The 19,204-nt window shown below is 36.4% G+C and overlaps 2 protein-coding genes across 5 annotated transcripts in view; one reads left to right on the plus strand and one right to left on the minus strand.

The window, feature by feature from the left end:
* The first annotated feature begins 5,982 nt into the window (after positions 1-5,982).
* Positions 5,983-10,154, plus strand: LOC127972526 (cytochrome P450 2M1). Of its 2 annotated transcripts, XM_052576102.1 has the most exons (9): positions 5,983-6,250; positions 6,804-6,966; positions 7,052-7,201; positions 7,506-7,666; positions 8,136-8,312; positions 8,458-8,599; positions 8,679-8,866; positions 8,958-9,099; positions 9,888-10,154. In XM_052576102.1, the coding sequence occupies exons 1-9, from the start codon at positions 6,059-6,061 to the stop codon at positions 10,070-10,072; spliced, it is 1,500 nt and encodes a 499-aa protein (XP_052432062.1). In that variant the 5' UTR covers positions 5,983-6,058; the 3' UTR covers positions 10,073-10,154. The 2 variants fall into 2 exon arrangements, with proteins under 2 accessions (XP_052432062.1, XP_052432063.1); XM_052576103.1 differs by lacking the exon at positions 6,804-6,966 and having other exon boundaries at positions 6,130-6,250.
* Positions 10,155-11,396: 1,242 nt separating this feature from the next.
* LOC127972525 (gastric inhibitory polypeptide receptor-like) overlaps positions 11,397-19,204 on the minus strand; it is a 32,153-nt gene continuing 24,345 nt past the window's right edge. For all 3 annotated transcript variants that reach the window (XM_052576101.1, XM_052576098.1, XM_052576100.1), the window contains exons 8-14: positions 16,483-16,642; positions 16,326-16,386; positions 16,168-16,237; positions 15,604-15,692; positions 14,899-15,037; positions 14,703-14,744; positions 11,397-12,730 (exon numbers count right to left, since the gene is read on the minus strand). In XM_052576101.1, coding sequence (XP_052432061.1) covers positions 12,377-12,730; positions 14,703-14,744; positions 14,899-15,037; positions 15,604-15,692; positions 16,168-16,237; positions 16,326-16,386; positions 16,483-16,642 — 915 coding nt within the window. In that variant the 3' untranslated portion in view covers positions 11,397-12,376. The remainder of the gene's footprint in view (positions 12,731-14,702; positions 14,745-14,898; positions 15,038-15,603; positions 15,693-16,167; positions 16,238-16,325; positions 16,387-16,482; positions 16,643-19,204) is intronic.

Below are 19,204 nucleotides of genomic sequence, written 5' to 3' on the forward strand. Positions count from 1 at the left end.
ACGTTATTTTAATAGCATTTAACGATTATGAACATTAAAGCATTACAAAAAAATTATTATACCAGCGATGAGACCACAACGCTGACCCGGAGGTATAATTGCAATATAAAGTTATTTTGATTATTATTGCTATTAATGTTATTTTCTAAAATAAGGTACATGTAATATAAAAGGCAATGTTTTTGCAACAGCTCCAAGTCTCACGCGCAGTGTCACCATCCGAATCCGTTCACTTATTTATTTGTTCACTCCTTCCTGATATAGTGAACTCAACTGCCATGCACTATATAGGGATTAGTGAATGAGTGAACGAGTGAGTGATTTCAGACGGAACAAAGGTCTTCAGTTTTACTAACTATAAAGTCACAAATACAACACGTGAGTGTGATCAGGTGTGGACCTAAACTCTGGGGGTGTATCACTCAGGTCCCTTGCTCAGTAGTCAGTGGTTAAGGGCTGTCCCAATCACAATTATTTTTTCAGCGACTGAAATGTTTGCTCCCTACAAAAGCTGTGAAAACCAGGAAGCATCAATGCTCGTTCCCTTATAGGGAGTTCTGAAGCTCACAACTTAAGAGATAATTCGCTACAAAGTGACACGTAATAGATTTTAGAACACAAACCAATATTGTATTTCTGCATGAACTTATATCACTAGACAGATAATGTCTAATCTAGTAAACACTTGCCATTTATTCATAACTGAAATCTTGCACATACCTGTACATTAAAAAAAGATATAAGTTTTACTGTGGTGCATCAGTGTCAGTATGATGTGGTACAATGAGGACATAAATAGTCACCATTGTATAGTGAGCCACTGTCCTTACCAGTGCCTGAATTCATGTACACAATATATTAATTCACAACCTAGCGAACTATGTACAGTAGCTGAGACATACCCTCTGCATAACAGTGGACCTTAAGGGCCAGAGTTGAGAACTCCTGACATATTGATTAGTTAATAATCACTCATGAAGAATGAGTAAACTTTAATTTGTACAGAAATATGCAATATTTGACTAATATTCAGTGAAGCTATTATCTTTTTTCCCCATTTTGTTTGTGTATCAATCACAGCTAAATAAAACCAAAGGCCATTCAGCCACAGGTCACTGCTTCTTTTGCTGTGTAAGTAAATTTTTTTGAATGTCAAACACATTCTCAATATTTATATTTGGTTCGGTTTTTATAAACATTTTAGGGTCAACATTTGGTATGGTTCTTGTACAATCCTTTTAACATTTCATGTTCATCCTTCATGTTGTTCCAACCTGTAAGACTTTTGTTCATCTAATAGCATAAATTACATAAAAAAGAGCTGGCCATCTCATGGAGCTTTTGTGAAAATGCATTGAAGATAGATACATAATTTGGGAATAAAGTAATACTTTTTTTTGTTGCTGATTTTTTGCTAAAAAATACCTTCATTTGTGTTCTGCACAAAAGGGTCTTATGGGTCTGGAGCAACATGAGGGTAAGTAATTAGCGATATACATTTTTGGGTGACATATGTTCTAATGTGGTTATAGTTGGTAATTGTTCTTTTTTATAAACATTTTAAATGATGTTTATACAGACAAGATGGATTCATTTGATGAAAAGTTACAGTAAAGACTTTTAAACTGATAAAAAAAAAATACTGTTTCAAATAAATACTGCTCTTTTGCAAGTTCTATTCAAGTTCTATTCAAAGAATACTGAAAAATATAGTGGTTTCCACAAAATTATTGGGAAGCACAACTGTTTTCCACATTGATAATAATCAGAAATGTTTCTTGAGCAGCAAATCAGCATATTAGAATAATTTCTGAAGATCTTGTGACATTGAAAACTGGAGTAATGAGACTGAAAATATTGTACAGGTATTGTACTCCAAGAAGTTTAAAATTTTTGATGTATATTTTGTATACACTCAAAATAAAAAAAAGAGAGTTTTCCCCCTAAAATAACCTTTCCATGAACAGTCCTTAGAAAATTATAAATTATAAAGATCCCATTGTGGAATGGAACTTTTTAGAGTGTAGTAAAACAAATAGGGGTAAAAAGTTAAACAAATAGCACAGCAGCAGCAAATTTCCTAAGCTAGTCTGCCTCTTCCCTAAAAAACACCAACTGCTGTTTTGAGACACAGGGACAGAGAGTAATGTAAACATCAGGCACTGTAACAGTGGTGGGCCCCAGAAAACAGTTTAAATCAATAATTAGATAGCTAAATTAAAGTGTTCGGGCACCAGACAGAAGTAAACCTGTTAATATTTAAATAAACCCAGATAAGCTCTAAAAGTCACCAGTTACAAACAAAAATAAGTTTACAATCTTTTCAACAACCACAAAAAAAAAAAAAAAAAATGTACAGAATAAATGCACAAGAAATAGAGGGCTTTAGTTCAAAATCCTTTCATATTTATATATATTTGAACTCAGCTTTGAAAGACGATTTGGAGGCTACGAAGGAAGGTACCTGAGCAACACACACTTTAGCTCCCGAATCCGAACACACTCACAACTGGAATCCTTAGTTTGGAGAAATCATTCCTCTAAACATTAAATCGATCACCCAGCACCATACAAAGTGTGCACTCACTCATAACCATGCGTCTTTTACCACAGATATGTGCAATCACCATCATCATCCTTCCTTGCCAAATCCACTCTCCCCTTTTTCTACTTTTGTACTACCCCTTAAATATGATGACCTCACTTCCTTTCAGATTATATTGCCGTTCCCATTTGTTGGCGGAGTTTTGACTTTTTAGCTCTGCCACAGCACAGATAAATAATGTCGACCCATTGTGTCCACATGACTTAATTGATGCCTTTTGTGCAAAAAATCCAAGAGGTAAAAATATATGGAAACATATTTAACCTTTTTCCGTATACAGATGCGGTAATCCATGAGATTCAACGGCATATGGATCTCGACCCCATTACTATCCCGCACAAGATAATGTGTGACACTGAATACAATGGTTATGCCATTCCTAAGGTATTCTATACATTACCGCCTCTCCATACACCGATATATTTACAGGTTATTTCTGCAGTTGCAATGCAACACAAAATTCTAGGACATTGAAATGGGTCTTTCTATTTCCACATTTTAAAAATAGGAACACTGCTATCCTCTGTGCTTACTGACCTAAAGTGGTGGAAAAACCAACATTGTTTAGATCCATAAAACTTTCTGAATGTAGATGGTCAATTCAAGTAGAATGATGCATTTGTTATATTTGGCATGGGTGAGCTCAGCTTCACTGACATTGCATATACAAAATTGTACCACTTTTTTGAAAACTGAGGTTAACACATGCTACATACTGGTAATTACAATGTTTACCGTCTTACACACACGGGGACAAACATAACCCTGTTGATTGGCAAATCACAAACATTGAAATTGCTGATACATGGAGAACAGATGATTTTTGAACTGTGCTCTTTTGACAGGCAAGCGTGTGTAGGGTCAAAAATGATCAAAGACTTCTTTTTTCCTGTACCAAACCTATCTTGAGTAACAAAAGGACCATTTGGAATTCCTAAAGGCACAGTAGTGCTGATATCGATCAAGGCTTGCATAGGCCAACATGTGAATGCATTGGGGGTCTGCTAATTGTTACACCTTTTGGACTTTAATCTGTGAAGCTGTAATCTGCTGATTTGTCAGTTTGAATGTCTCACATTTGGGTTTCAGTCACATGGTCAGGGAAAGGATGAAAGAAGACTGTTACTGTTGCTTTGTTTCTTTTTCTTTGCTGACTCTTTCCTTTGCTACCTCTTTTCTTTGCTGGCACTCTCTTCTGCTGCTCTGCCCTCTCTCCCTATTTTTCTAGTAACCAATTCCAGTGTAACCATAACAAAATACTGTTATTAAACCATTTAAATTATAAATGATGTGCTAACTAGTCTTGATTCAATATTAACTTTGCAGTGCGCACGTCCGCAAACATGGGGAGTCGAGTGAGGAAAATAAAATAAGTAACTAACATCTAACTCCGGTCACAAAACAAATTAAAGCTGCAAGCAGCGATGAACAGGCCCTCGCACCCGGGCTCACTGGCAGCGAGTGGCTTTAGTAAATAGGTGAACGGTGAGAAATATGCGTTTAAACTCATAAATATAAGTAGAATATATCAATGTTTATTCCATATATGTTCCAATCTTCCTGTTGCCAGCAGGTGGCGCTATCATTATAATGGAATATTGGCCTTAATATGTGTTCAGGGCAGGACTCTTATCGAACATGTGAAGTTTGGGGAAGATTGAACATTTTATGTCTGAGTTACAGCAACTTCCTTTTTCATGGCGAAACATCGAAATTTGTCAAGCCGCCATGGACACGCCCTTTAACAAAACATCAAGATCTTCGCAATTTAACATCGCAAAGGCCTTTAGATTTAACTGACCAAGTTTGGTGTTGATCTGAATAAATCTCTAGGAGGAGTTCGTTAAAGTACAACCCCTGAAAATGGCAAAAACAACGCCAAATTTGAAGAGAAAATTCTAAATAACCGACTTCCTGTTGGGATTCGGATTTCGTACCGAGATACTTTTTTGTAGGTATTTGTGTGTTAAATGTGTGTACCGATTTTTGTACATGTACGTGAAACATAGCTCGAGGCGCACTCTGTTGAAAGTGTATAGGTGGCGCTATCAAAAGTTCTAGGAGTAGTTTGTCGCAGTGTAAAATATGTCACTTCCTGTTGCCAATAGGTGGCGATATGACTATAACTGAATATGGGCATGTCAATATGTTCAGGTTTGGAATCTCATAAAACATGTGAAGTTTGGGGCAGATTGGACATTGTATGTCTGAGTTATAGCAACTTCATTTTTCATGGCGAATCATCGAAATTCGCCAGGCCGCCACGGACACGCCCTTCAACGAAAACTCAAGATCTTCGCAATTTAACATCGCAAAGGCCTTTAGATTAGGCATACCAAATTTGGTGTTGATTTGAAGAAATCTCTAGGAGTTCGTTAAAATACAACACATGGAAATGACCAAAATTACCCAAAATTTGCTCATAATATTAAAAATAACCGACTTCCTTTTGGGTTTAGAATTTTGCTCCAAGAGTCCTTTTTGTAGGTATTGGGGTTTTAATGTGTGCCAATTTTCTTGCATGTACGTGAAACATAGCTGGAAGGCTGTTGATTTTCTTAATATAGGTGGCGCTGTCGAGCCATTTTGCCACACCCTCTTCTGAATCCTATATCAGACAAAAATTTTCACCAGGTCTGACGCGTGTGCAAAGTTTCATGACTTTTTGAGCATGTTTAAGTCCTCAAAAATGCGATTCATTCGGGAGAAGAAGAAGCGGAATAATAATAATAATAATAAACAAAGCAGATACAAGAGGGTCCTCGCACCTCATGCTCGGGCCCTAAATATTAAACTCAGAAATCGGTAGAGCGGTTAACTCCTCTCCTCAGACACCCTCTACGCACATTCGCAGTTCTCGTCTTTTCAGATTACCATAAAAGTGACCGTTACAAGTGGTTGGTAATAGACTAGAAATGTACAGTTTCATACCATCATGCTGATAAAGTTTCTTCGTTCTTCAATACTATGGAAACCACCCTTACACTTGCATTTCTCGGTGAGGCTTTGGCCATAGAGCCCTTTATCTACTTCACTTCACGCACTTCATCTTCAAAGCCATGGTGCCTCCAGAGGAGATTGACATAACCCCCACAATCAACGGTTTTGGCTGCATGCCCCGCACATATAAGTACAATTCTATTCCTAGGATATATATGGAGCAGTTAACAGTTATCTTTGTTAACTTTTAGACTCAGTTGCATGGGCAAGGCCATTACGGAACAGCGTTTTCGCCCGCGGCTTGTCACCTTGCTTTGCTCAAATAAAGAAACGATTGTGTTTGGGAGTGGGGTATTATTTTTAACGCATGAATTAGAAACATAGAAACACCTACTTTTTTGTCGCAGAGACCCGCCTCCATACCATACCATAAACCCAGAGCCAACGATCATTTTCGCTTCTTTACTACGAATCGGTCGGAATCGGAAGAACAGTCGAGTTGAAATCTGAAGGATGGATATATTGTTGGCATTGAAGACTTACGTAGTCTCAGTTGTCTTGGCATTCTTGGCTTTCTTATTGCTGTGGAAGATTCGAGGAAAGCCGAGCAGTTTTGAGCGGCTGCCTCCAGGACCTGCGACTTATCCACTGCTGGGAAATTTATTTCAGTTTAATATCAAAGAAGCCTACAAATATTACCTGGAGGTTAGCATGCCTATCAAATATTATAATTCAGTTTTGGCAGTTGGCGACTATTGGCTGTGCATACTAGCTGATAACCATTCAGTGATGTTAAAGGTTCTCCGTGTAGCAATTTAATAAGGAACGTTCTATTATGAATTTTTAAAATATGTTTAATATTATATCACTGCCCCACCGTCGCTAGGTGAGGGCAGCAAATCCATTGTGGGATTTCTGAACTCTCTAGAGAAGTTTGGTTGCTGTTACCTTCAGAGGGCTGACAAAATTATCAAAGATAATTTGTTTTTCATTTTCACAGACGGAATCTTTAAATAGCTTTAAAGCAATACCACTGTTAAGTTTACAGTAATATATTATATTTGCATAAACAGTGCTAAATACCTATCCGAACTTGCACTACAAACAAATTTGTCTGTATTACAACAGAAAGATGTTAACTACAATTAACAGTAAATCACCAATTTCTGAGATGATATAAAGTATATATACTTTTAATAACCCACATACAATATAACATTGCATAAATCAAACCCGCATAAAACTCTTCTTACTTTAGCTGAGTAAGAAGTATGGCTCTGTTGTCACCATCTGGTTGGCAAACAGCCCTGTGGTGATCATTTCTGGATATCAAGCCCTAAAGGATACTATGATTGGTCTTGGAGAAGAATTCAGCGGCAGGGCCATCTATCCCCTGTTGATGAAGTCCACACTTGGATATGGTAAAGGTTGCTTGATGCCTGATGTTTTACTTTTTTTTTAATCTAAAAAGACCAAAAGTGCTGTTAACATTGTCTGTGTGTGCAGGGGTTTTGTCCACAAGTGGACACCGTTGGAAGGAGATGCGCAGGTACACTCTTATGACACTGAAGGACTTTGGAATGGGCCGCAGGAGCATTGAGGAACGGGTCAGGGAGGAGGCTGAGAATCTTGTAGAAATGTTTAAAAAATTTGAAGGTAAAATCACTGTTATATGATCTCTTATTTAGATTATCAGATGCAACAAACTGCATGCATAAACTAATGTACAAAAGGATCTGATGCAGGATGCATTGGTAAAACTCAAATATTCAGTGGTTGCACTGTTTAGAAAAACAACAACAACACACACAAAAAAAAAAAAAAAAACGTGTGGAACAAGTTCTTGCAACTTGTACAATAGATTCACCAAGCAAAAGTACAGTGTGTAGATCATCTAATATGTGACCATGGGACACAAAGCAGTTATAAAGGTCAGTGTGCTGTGCTTTTCTCCTCAAAGGCTCTGCTTTCAGCCCTGCAGAAATGCTTATGAATGCTGTAAGCAATGTGATCTGCAACATTGTCTTCGGGCATAGGTTTGAATTTGAGGATCCACAGTTTAAGTCTCTCCTTCGAACTGTAAATGCTTACTTCAGTATTCTCAGTAGTCCTCTTGGACAGGTATTGTACTTTAAAGATTTGTTTTAATCTCTCTCTCTCTCTCTCTCTATATATATATATATATATTTAATGCATTACCATTCAAAAGTAATCTAATGCTTAGCAAGGCTGCATTTATTTAATTAAATAATTTTTTCAAAATATATATTTTCAAATGCAATTTATTTATTTTTATGGTAAAGCTGAATAACAGCAGGCATTACTCTAGTTTGCAGTGTCAATGATCCTTCAGAAATCATTCTAAAATGCTGATTTGCTGCATTTCTTATTATCAATGTTGAAAACAGATGTGCTGCTTAATGTTTGTTGATCCTTTATCTGAATAGAAAGTTCACAAGTATTTCCAATATTTTGTAACATTCCAAATGTGTTTACTATCACTTTTGATTGGTTTAATGCATCGTTGCTAAATAAAAGTATTATAAAATAGAAGACGGCATCCACTGATGTTTCTTTCTTTTCTTTTCAGATCTATAATATATTCCCTAGGTTAGTCAGTCTTTTTCCCGGCAAACACCATCAGCTGTTTAAAGACCTAGAAGAGGCCAGAGAGTATTGCAAGCGTGAGGCACAGGCTCGGATGAATATTCTGGATTCCTCCTGCCCACAGGACTTCATTGAGGCCTTTGTGTTAAAAATTAAAGAGGTAAACAATGAAAAGAAATGGCATCTAAAAAATTTTGCTTGTTGCAACCTCAGGTGGTGAAACTATGACATGATGTCAATTCCAGACAACTTCCTTTATTTACAAGTTTTAGAATTGGTATTTTATAATTTATAATCTTTTGCAGGAGAAAGACAAGCCTAACACAGAATATAATTTAGACAACTTGATTTCTGTGGTATGGAACATGTTCAGTGCCGGCACAGAAACCACTTCATCCACCCTAAGACACGCTTTGCTTCTGATGATGAAGCACCCAGATGTTCAGGGTGAGATCAAACAAAAGTATTCTCTTTTCAAGCACCAAGCGGAATCCAGAGTGTTTTTACTTTGGCTTGTTCTGTACAGAGCGTGTTCAGAAGGAAATTGATGAGATTGTAGGACAGGATCATTGGCCGTCAATAGAGAACAGACAAAACCTGCCGTATACAGATGCAGTAATCCATGAGATTCAACGCCATATGGATCTTTCCCCCATCGCCGTCCCGCACAAGATGATGTGCGACACTGAATACAATGGTTATGTCATTCCTAAGGTATTCTTCTTATGTATTTACATGATCTTTATTAATTAACTATGTATTATTATTTATGTCCGTTTATTTATTATATACACTTTTTTTCTAGGGGGTCACGGTTTTCCCATTGCTATCCTCTGTGCTTATAGACCCGAAACTGTGGAAGAACCCAAATTGCTTTTATCCAGAGAACTTCTTGGATGCTAATGGACGTTTTCAGAAGAATGATGCATTCGTTGTATTTGGCATGGGTGTGTTTAGAACTTCATTGTGCATATTAGACCATAAAAATGTTGTGCTTTATATGAAAACTAACCCTTAGGTGTGAGCGGTATACACAATTAGCCGGTAGAAATTTGTCAACCAGGAGAGATTTTCGACTATCATCTCTATCACTATTACATGTCTACATGACTTAGCTGTGCTATTTGGTCATGCAAACTTTTTAAGTATTGTGGTTTAAAAAAAGTGAACTTAATAGTGCGTAAGATAATTCATCTCACTATAAGTGTGATTTTGACACTAGTGACAAGAATTATGAAATTTCTATGCTATTCAAAGCAAAAATAACTATATTGTGATTAATATCATTACCATGAAATAAAATTACTCGTCGTGATATAACATTTTGGCCATATCGCCCACCTTAAAAGCTGTTTTAGCCATGGAATTAAAAAATGTAATTGCAACTTTTTCTTGCAATCCTGAGATTAAAGTCAGAATTGCAGAATAAAAACACAGAATTTTGTGAATTCTGGCTTTTTCTTGCAATTCGAAGTTTACGTATCACAATTCTGTTTTTTGTTTCCGACACAGAATGAAAAAAAGCTAAGTTTTTGTGACTTTTTGTCCCACTTCTTTTTTTTCTGATTTTCGTTTGAAGAAATGGGAGTCCATAGAATACTGAATAATCATGTTCTGTTTTAATACTAGAACACAAATAAACATGTTAAATTAGTTATTCCTTTAAAAGGCAAATAAAAGACAATAAAATGGCAGATATATTCAAAAGATTTTTTTCTTGACACTCTCTTGACAGGCAAGCGTGCGTGTCTTGGTGAGGCTCTGGCTCGTAAAGAGCTCTTTATCTTCTTCACGTCCCTCCTTCAGCACTTCACCTTCAGAGCCACAGTGCCACCAGAGGAACTCGACACAACACCAACAAATTGCAGTTTTGGCCGCATGCCCCGCACATACGACTGCTATGCCATTCCTAGGAAATAGAGGAACATGCCCACAAAATGCACAAAGAAAACATTCTCATTTCAGTTTTATGCTTTAATGGAAATAAATATGTCCAAAATTATACTATTGCACAAGTGTGTTTTTTGGGTTTTTTTTTTTGGCAAATACAACGTTGATATTTTGCAATACACGTTGAGGACAGCCGGTTGACCCAATTTTTGTGATGTTTGTGGATCTGATAAACAATATTAGGTTGCCCAACATGACGTGGAATGTTGTGTAAGACATAATTGGCTGTTTTAAAAGTCAAACAATATTGGCACTTCTAACAACTGTTTAACATTTAAGTCGGTACAGTGCTTTTATTTTTTCACACTTAAGTGCCATTCACACAGAATTCATATTTGCATTTAAAAACACAAAATGCAAGGTAGTGCAATAAAAAAAAAAGGCCATTAGTCTAAAGATTTTTCCCATTTCACTGCCCTGCATCTCACGTTTTAAACTGATTACTGGGCAAAACATGAGTGAAAGATGTGTGATAAATAACCATGTACTGTATGTTTAACAACAGTGGCTTCATGAGACCTAGACCAACCTTACCACATTACAACAAAGACATCCTATCAATATTTTTGACAAATTCACGCATGACCTCAGACTCTTAGCACCCGTTTAATGCCATTCAGCATTAATAATACGTTAAAAGACACGAGCATTACTCTACAACACATCAGTGTAGTTCTCACTGCATCCACTAGGTGGCTTTAGTTATCAACGGAGCCGTGGAATAACCTCAACCCTTTGTGAAACTACCTCCACTTGATGGATACAATTTAATTTAGATACAATATAATATATTGTCTAAATCACAGTGAAAGCTCAGGTAAAATATAGATATCACTATTATTACTGCACTCTTCTTTCCATGTTGGAAGAAAATGAATGTCCAGGTGAAGTAACAAATAAAGAAGGTGTACAGTGTAAGAATTGATCTCAGTCCTTAGTGAGTGGTTAAAAAATATGGCCATACTCTGATTTAAACCTTCATAAAGTTTTGGAAACAAACAGTTTCTGTTTAATAGTGTTGTTAATGTTGCCTATTAACTAAAAAACCTAGTAATCCTCTTTAAACTCTATTGTAGACATACAGTTCACAGTTGGAAGAGATTAGGCCATCGAGTGGAATGCAGAAGCATAAAAAAAGAATTAGATTTCCTGCTGTTTAAGAGATCGCCTGGGTGAGCGGGTTACATAAGAGCCATATGAAACCTTCATATAGATATTTAACACCTCCAGAGGCACAACATAAAATCAGGGTGAGGATGTGACAACATCAAGGGAACGTGAAGTCTAAAACAGATTTGCTTTTCATGGGAAAAAAAAATATATATATTATTGGTGCTTATACAGTATGTACATACAGTCTCCCCAAAAAGTATTTGGTGCTCTTAAACTGCATAAAAAAATGAAACACTTTGCATTAAATAAAGTATAAAACCAAGTAGCATATGCAGTTATGATGTACTACCTTTCAACATTTTTTCGAAGTCTCTAATGCTCACAGAGGCAGAATGTTTTATTCATAAATACAGTAAAAGCATTAAATTTGTAAACTATTATCACATTTAAAATACCGGTTTCATATTTGAATATATTTTAAAAAGTAATGTATTCCTGTGATGGTAAAGCTGAATTTTCAGCAGCATTACTCCAGTCTTTAGTGTCACATTGTCCTTCAGAAATCATTCTAATATCCATTTCTTATTATTATCTATACCGAAAACTGTAGTTCTGCTTAATATTAGAAACTGTGCTTTTTCAACATGCCATGATGAATAGGAGAAGCATTTACTTGAAACAGCATTATCTGTAACTTTGTAAAAGTCTTTACTGTCATTTGTGATCAATTTAATGTATTCTTGCTGAATGAAAGAAATAATTTCTTACAAATCTTACTGACTTCAAATTCTTAAATGGTATTGGATATGTGTCTTAAGGGTCCAAAAAAATTTGGGGGGTTAACATACCAATGGCTATTTGGTGATTTTCCAGGCCAGGTGATGTTTGTGTGTCTTACCTGTGGACTTTGAACAGATAATCCTCATGCAATCATAAATATAAATGACTTAAAAGTAGGCATTCTTTGAGTTGGTCCACAATGTTGGCACATAACAGAATGAATTTAGTGTCCAAAATGAGGTATGGGGTAAATAAGAAAAACACAAATAAAGGGTGTTGCCAGGCGTAATGTGAGAAACGTGATGTAGTAATATCCCTCTGAGAGTTAAAAACAGTGGGACACTCCATGATATCTGGCTTTGTTTGTCCAGTCCACATGGTTCAACAGTAGCTCTCAGAAAACGTCACTGCTCCCTCTCCGGCACACTGGGGTAATGCTGGCACATCCAGGCCGTTCAGAACCTGCTTTCGGGCAGAGATGTAGCAGTACGCCTTGCCTTTCTTTGCTCCGGGATGGTAGTGATGCTGAACAGGCAGTTGGGTGGCTGTGGGCGTTGGGTCCGAGGACGGTTGGCTGCCACTGTCCAGAGGGCAGTCTGGAGAGCAGGCTTGGTCGTGGTGACACTGAGGACCTGCCCCTCCCTGCTGTGTGTTGCTACCTGTATTACGCTGGTCCTCCAAAATGCTTATACCCAATTTCCATCGCTGCCATTTCTTTTTGATTTCGGACTGTACCTGGAGTGAAAGACATGATATATCAGGGTTATTCTAAACTAAAATCATAAAAAAAACACATATATATTGTGATTTAAAATAAAAGTTTTCGATAATTAATTTATTTTAAAAGATTATTTATTTCACCCCCCACTCTTAATGAATGTTTTTTCCTTCTGTAGCATCAGTGAGCGTCTGACCTTTCTGTAATAGCTGCATGTGTGTCTCTCAGTTGTCCTCAGTGTGAAAAGATTGTCTCTTAAAATTATACAGCTATTGTTGGAAAGGGTTCAAATTCACAAAAATGCTGGAAAACCAAAGAATTTATGGGACTTGAAGGATTTTTCTGAAGAACAGCAGGCAGTTTAACTGTTCAGGACAAACAAGGGACTCATTAAAGGGGGGGTGAAATGCTATTTCATGCATACTGAGTTTTTTACACTGTTAAAGAGTTGGATTCCCATGCTAAACATGGACAAAGTTTTAAAAATTAAGTTGTACGTTTGAAGGAGTATTTCTGTTCCAAAAATACTACTTCCGGTTTGTCACAAGTTTCGGAAAGTTTTTTTAGAGTATGGCTCTGTGTGACGTTAGATGGAGCGGAATTTCCTTATATGGGTACTAGGGCACGTCTGCCGGAAGAGCGCGCGCTCCCGTATAGCAGAGCACTGAGAGCACAACAGACTTCACTGATCAGAGCGAGAACGTCGCGAAATGTCACAAAAGAAGTGTGTTTTTGGTTGCCAGGGCAAGACAACCCTGCACAGATTACCAAAAGAGAAACAGCATTAAGGGACCAGTGGATGGAGTTTATTTTTACAGAGCATCCACGGAGTTGTGCAAGTGTTTGTTCCCCTGCATTTCGAAGATGCTTGTTTTACAAACAAGGTGGTCCAGTTTGACGCCGGATTTGCACATCGTTTATTTCTTAAGGATGATGCAATCTCAACGAAAAAGGATCACGATCGTGTGTTGGAACCGCATGCGGTGAGTAAAACTGCTTCAAATATCTCTGTGTTGTTAACTTAGCTATCGGCGCGTAAGCACATCAAGTAAACAACATGCGATGTTGTCATCAAACTGCACTTTCCACATGTAACGTTACAGCTTTAAAAAAAAAGACGACAAAGTCATTTTCCAAAACCGCTAAGCAAATATATACAGTTTCAGTACATACCACATAGAGACTGATTGCTGATGCTGCTCTTGTTCAATTTCAGCCTCTGGATCTGATTCTGGATCATAAATATACGCTGAATCTGACTGTTAGCCATGGTTTGTTTTGGTTGGTTTTGTCCTCACAGTGTCACAGCTTCCAGACGCGCTCAACAAAGCTTACTGGCGCTCGTGATTCTTTAGCTCCGCCCACACGTCACGCCTCTAGGCGCTCGTGTTTTTACGGGAAAAATCGGTACAGACTATCTTTCTCTTATGAATATAATAAAACTAAAGACTTTTTGGAGTTATGAAGGATGCAGTACTACTCTATAGGTACTCAAGATTAACAGGAGATTGAGTGAAAACGAGCATTTCACCCCCCCTTTAACAAATATCACTAAACAAAAAAACACAGCTGTGGATCATTCAGCAAACAACACAATATTAAGAATCAAGTGTATGGAAACTTTTGAACGGGGGCATTTTTATAAATTCAACTATTAATTCCTCTTGTGGGCTATATGTAAACATATTTTATGTGAAATATCTTATTCCGGTCAGTCCTAAATAAACAATTATATATGCATTATATATGTATGATCCCTCTCATTTTGGTAAAATAATCAACATTTTGCAGATTTACAGAAGGTGTATGTAAACTCTTGTCTTCAAATGTATGTATATATATATATATATATATATATATATATATATATATATATATATATATTTTTTTTTTTTTTTTTTTTTTTTTTTTAATTTATATAAAATTGAACAAATTATTACAATTATGTTTACAAATAATAGATTAATAATTACAATAGATTCCTCTTACCTCTTTGTTGACAAAGCAGTATAATATGGCTACCAGAAAACCCTGTGGGGCAACAGCAACTATTGTGTCAAAATGCATTAATTGTATGGACATTCACTACATTCTAATAGTGCATGGTAAACAAAAAAGTAAGTACATTGTATGAACTAGGCCATGTTGTGACACGGTCTGTCTCTCTTGATTCCCTTAGCTGTACCTGAAAAGAATTGAAGAAGAGTTCAAAGAACAGGTTGACATTGCGAAGCACGCCCTCAGTCTGTTCCTCTGTCATCACAGCAAACACCACCTCATGAATCCCTAACAGGGGGATGAGGGTCAGCGTGGACTTGGCTAACCTGAGGGAGCAAGAGTATTAAAGATGATTCAAAACACAACCCAGCTTTTCTTTAAAACCAAATTTAATATCAGATGAAGGGTTGGTTTCGTTTTAGAAATAATGCATTCATTTTATATTCATTCTTTCAGAAAAAAAATATATTTTAAAAACGTTTTTAAAACATTTTAAGGGAGATTTCACAGGCAGATTAAATGACAACAGTGAGGCACTGTGGTTAAATCAAGAATCTAACTGGCCTCTATCATTGTTACAAATGTATTGTCAGATTTCAATCCACATTTTATTCCATTACACCTAAACAGGATATAAGCTTGAAGGCTAGAAATATAGTCTCTGGTGAGCTCCTTAACATGCATGCTACCCTTGAGGCTGACATCTGAAGAAGAGAGTGAAATTTCCTTTAAAAAAGGTTGAAATATCAAAAGCTTGCTATAGGGCACTTTATGTGACACATTTTCATTTTAAGTAACATGGATGAATTCATACATAGACATTTTACAAACACCAATAGATTACATGTATACATAATATACATTCATTTGTCGAAAACAGGCAAATTCTTACCTAAATTTATAATCTGTATATCTCATCTGATGTGCTTTTAATTTGGAGACGAGGATCTGAATAATCCTTATAAATATAAAAAAGTTCACCTGCAAAACATGGTCATAATTCTTTTTAAATATAAATAGTTACACATAGAAAATCCAGTGTAAAGATACACAAGAGTTCTCATCCAGTGTAATGAAGGAAAATGCATGAATCATTCCAATGGAGTGTGGCGGCCACAATCGTTTCAGAATGCACTAAAACAGTTCCTCAACACAATCCTCAAGAATGCTCCAGACTAATGAGTCATCCATGTATAATACATGAACGAGAGTATATTTAACTGGTTATTCATACACTGCGTTCCAGATGACTCGGAACTTGGAATTCACCGATCTCTCACTTAAAAATAACCACTGGAACAAAGTCGAGCCAGATCCACTTTGATGTCTCATTGGTTGCTTTCAAGTAGAAGTGGGAGAATTCCACATTCTGAGTTATCTGTAAGCATAGGTGAGTTACTATCAAGACAATCAGAGAACAAATTGAAATTCTAGACAAATTGAAGTAAAGACTCACTAAAATCGCCAAAAGGATTGGCGTTCGGATGATCCACCAATATGCCATATTTTCGTTGATCTCCCAGCACCTTGAGAAATGTGCAGGCACATTTGTAATGCTTAATCTTTTACCAAATGAAAAAAAGCTGTTGCATCAAGACTTTTGGCGCATCTTACCTGGTGTTCTCATAAAGGTAACGGACAACTATCCAAGGCACCACAAAGAGCACAGGTGTTCCTGTTAGAAAACAAAACAGATGAAATACAAAACAGCACAGCAAGATGAAAATATCTCATATTAAGTTTTACAATTTTACACACACAAATTACACACCCCAGCCGATGAAGAGGTATACACAGAAGTAGCTGTTCTCTGAGAAGACCATCAGCACCAGTAGGTTGTGAAGATATAGACCTTCTACCAGTAGCCAATAGTAGTTTGCCCCAACACAGTACTGCATCAGGACCTGAGCCACACGGCAGCCTGACATCACCTGTGGGAGTTTAATGGAGGTTTACTCAGAGCTGGGTAGTAACAGATTAGATGTATTCTGGACCAAATATCAAGTACTTGTAATTAGAGTATATTACATTTTATAATGCTCATAATCAGATTAGTTACTTTTTATGGATTACATGATTACACATTATTCACACAATGGCAGCAAATCATTCTTAATTTATTAAGAAAACACTTCTTCAGCAATAAGACCATGTATCATGAAACAAATGTTTTTGTTAGCCAAACCACTTTAACATGTAATATTATCTGATATATTTCACATTTATGTGTTTACAGTTCGATGTTGCTTTAGTGGTCACAGTGACACGCAGGTATACAAATTAAATATTTATAATTTTATTGTTCAAGGGTTTAAATAATTTATTTGACATTATTAGCTTTTTATCAATTTACAAACCCCCTGCAGTGCTTACATTAATACCCTGGTATTGTGTAAAGTTTAATGCATTTTATAATGGTATTAAGGTTGGTATTTTGCTTTTTTTTATTGTATATCAATATGGTATGTTTAATGATAAGTTTAAAACAAGTTAGTCAAAAAGTAGTCAGAACACATTACCAAAAATCAATAACCTAGATTACATTACTAACTACAGTTTTCATCATTTAATCTGTAATCAGTAACAGACTACAATTTGTAAGTAATCCACCCAGCTCTGGGTTTACTCTACTAAACCATGCATTTGAATCGCTTTTTGCAGGGGCGTTTCCTCAAAGGAGGCAAAATTGGAAAATAATACACGGTGTAAAGATAAAACAACACAAATATTCTAATATAAAACATTAAAAAGTGTATAAATCACTTGTTTTTTAAAACAACGACACTGTCCAGCAGCAACACCAGCATAAAACGGTAAAATGGGAGGCAGTGTCTCTCTTGCCTCCCCTGAGCCCACTGAGTTTTAACACATCCACTAAAGTTTGCAGTGGGTTTCGTAGACAGTAATTAGGAATGAATGGGGGAAAGTCCAATAACAAAAGGCAATGCCTCTTATATGCTATAGTTGATCATGCTCTTAATGCAATAAATTTCGCCTAATTTTATGCACATTCTGCATCCACAAATCGGTCTGAATTAATAAATAATTCTGTTACTGGGAAAACTAATTAAAAAGTGTGTAATGTATGTACAACGTTCATACTAGCCCTATTCGGACGGGACTAGTTTTACAGGGGGTCGTTAGAGAAATCTGCATATCACAGACGTACTTGGTGATTTTAATCCCGTCCGAATCTGCCACGTCTGTGTTTTTCTCACACAACCTCTGTGATAATTCCAGAGCAAATTACCTACCGTTTTTCAGCAAACTCAGTGATCCTCTGAGAAAACTAATCCCGCCCGAATGCGAATGTCTGTGATTGCCGGTGATATTTTATTTCACAACGCGTTTTCCTTGTGTGTTTTGGCCAACGTGAATTACCGTAGATGCTCTTACCGCGCGGATGTTTAATATATTTGCTTAGCGGCAAATAAATAATAATAAAATAATAATACAAATAATACAATCAAGAGCAAGATCGCGTAAACTTTTAATACAGGCTATTGTAATATCAGCATCAGGTAATTACTCACGTTCATTTATGTACTCAGTTACATAATGTTTTAATTACATTTAATTAAAAAAAAAGTTAAACTAAAGGAACCACACATTAACATGGTTTTGCTATACTAGCCATTTAGTATTTATTTTGTAATAATACTAAGGCAATCATTCTGAATGAATGCAATGCACGCATACAGAGCGCGTGATCTCTGTGACGCCCAGATGCACAAATCAGACCCTCCCACCTCTGTAAAAAACACGGAGATGTTGGTCTCATCCGAACTGGTACATGAAAATCACAGACGTCAGGTGGTAAGAAACGAAACTCAAACGTAGTTTAGAAAACTAGTCCCGTCCGAATAGTGCTTTAGATAACGTCCTTTATGCCACATCAAAATGGAAGGACTTGTAAACATGACTTATATGCTGATCCATCCCAAATTTTAATGACTGATGATAAGAAAGTAAGTTGACTATTAAAGAGAACAGTTATAGATCAGTTGACAGATAAAATCTACATGAAGTCTGAAATTTGTTATTGCATTTTTATTGTTTTTATTTTGGAATAAATAATGAAAATATCATACTTTGATGCAAAAGTACAAAATAAGCACTATTCGGACGGGACTAGTTTTCTAAACTACGTTTGAGTTTCGATTTCATTTCCATTTCGATTTTCGGACGGGACTAGTATCTCCGTGTTTATTACAGAGGTGGGAGGGTGTGATTTGTGCATCTGGGCGTCACAGAGATCACGCTCTCTGTATGCGTGCATTTCATTCATTCAGAATGATTTCCTTAGTATTATAACACAATAAATACTAAATGGCTAGTATAGCAAAACCATATTGATGTGTGGTTCCTTTAGTTTAACTTGTTTTCCTTTTTTTATTAATATTTTTTTTAATTAAATGTAATTAAAACATTATGTAACTGAGTAGCCTACATAAATGAACGTGAGTAATCTTACCTGATGCTGATATTACAAT

Source organism: Carassius gibelio, chromosome B15, assembly GCF_023724105.1.
Source record: "Carassius gibelio isolate Cgi1373 ecotype wild population from Czech Republic chromosome B15, carGib1.2-hapl.c, whole genome shotgun sequence".
In the NCBI taxonomy this organism is placed as follows: Eukaryota; Metazoa; Chordata; class Actinopteri; order Cypriniformes; family Cyprinidae; genus Carassius; species Carassius gibelio.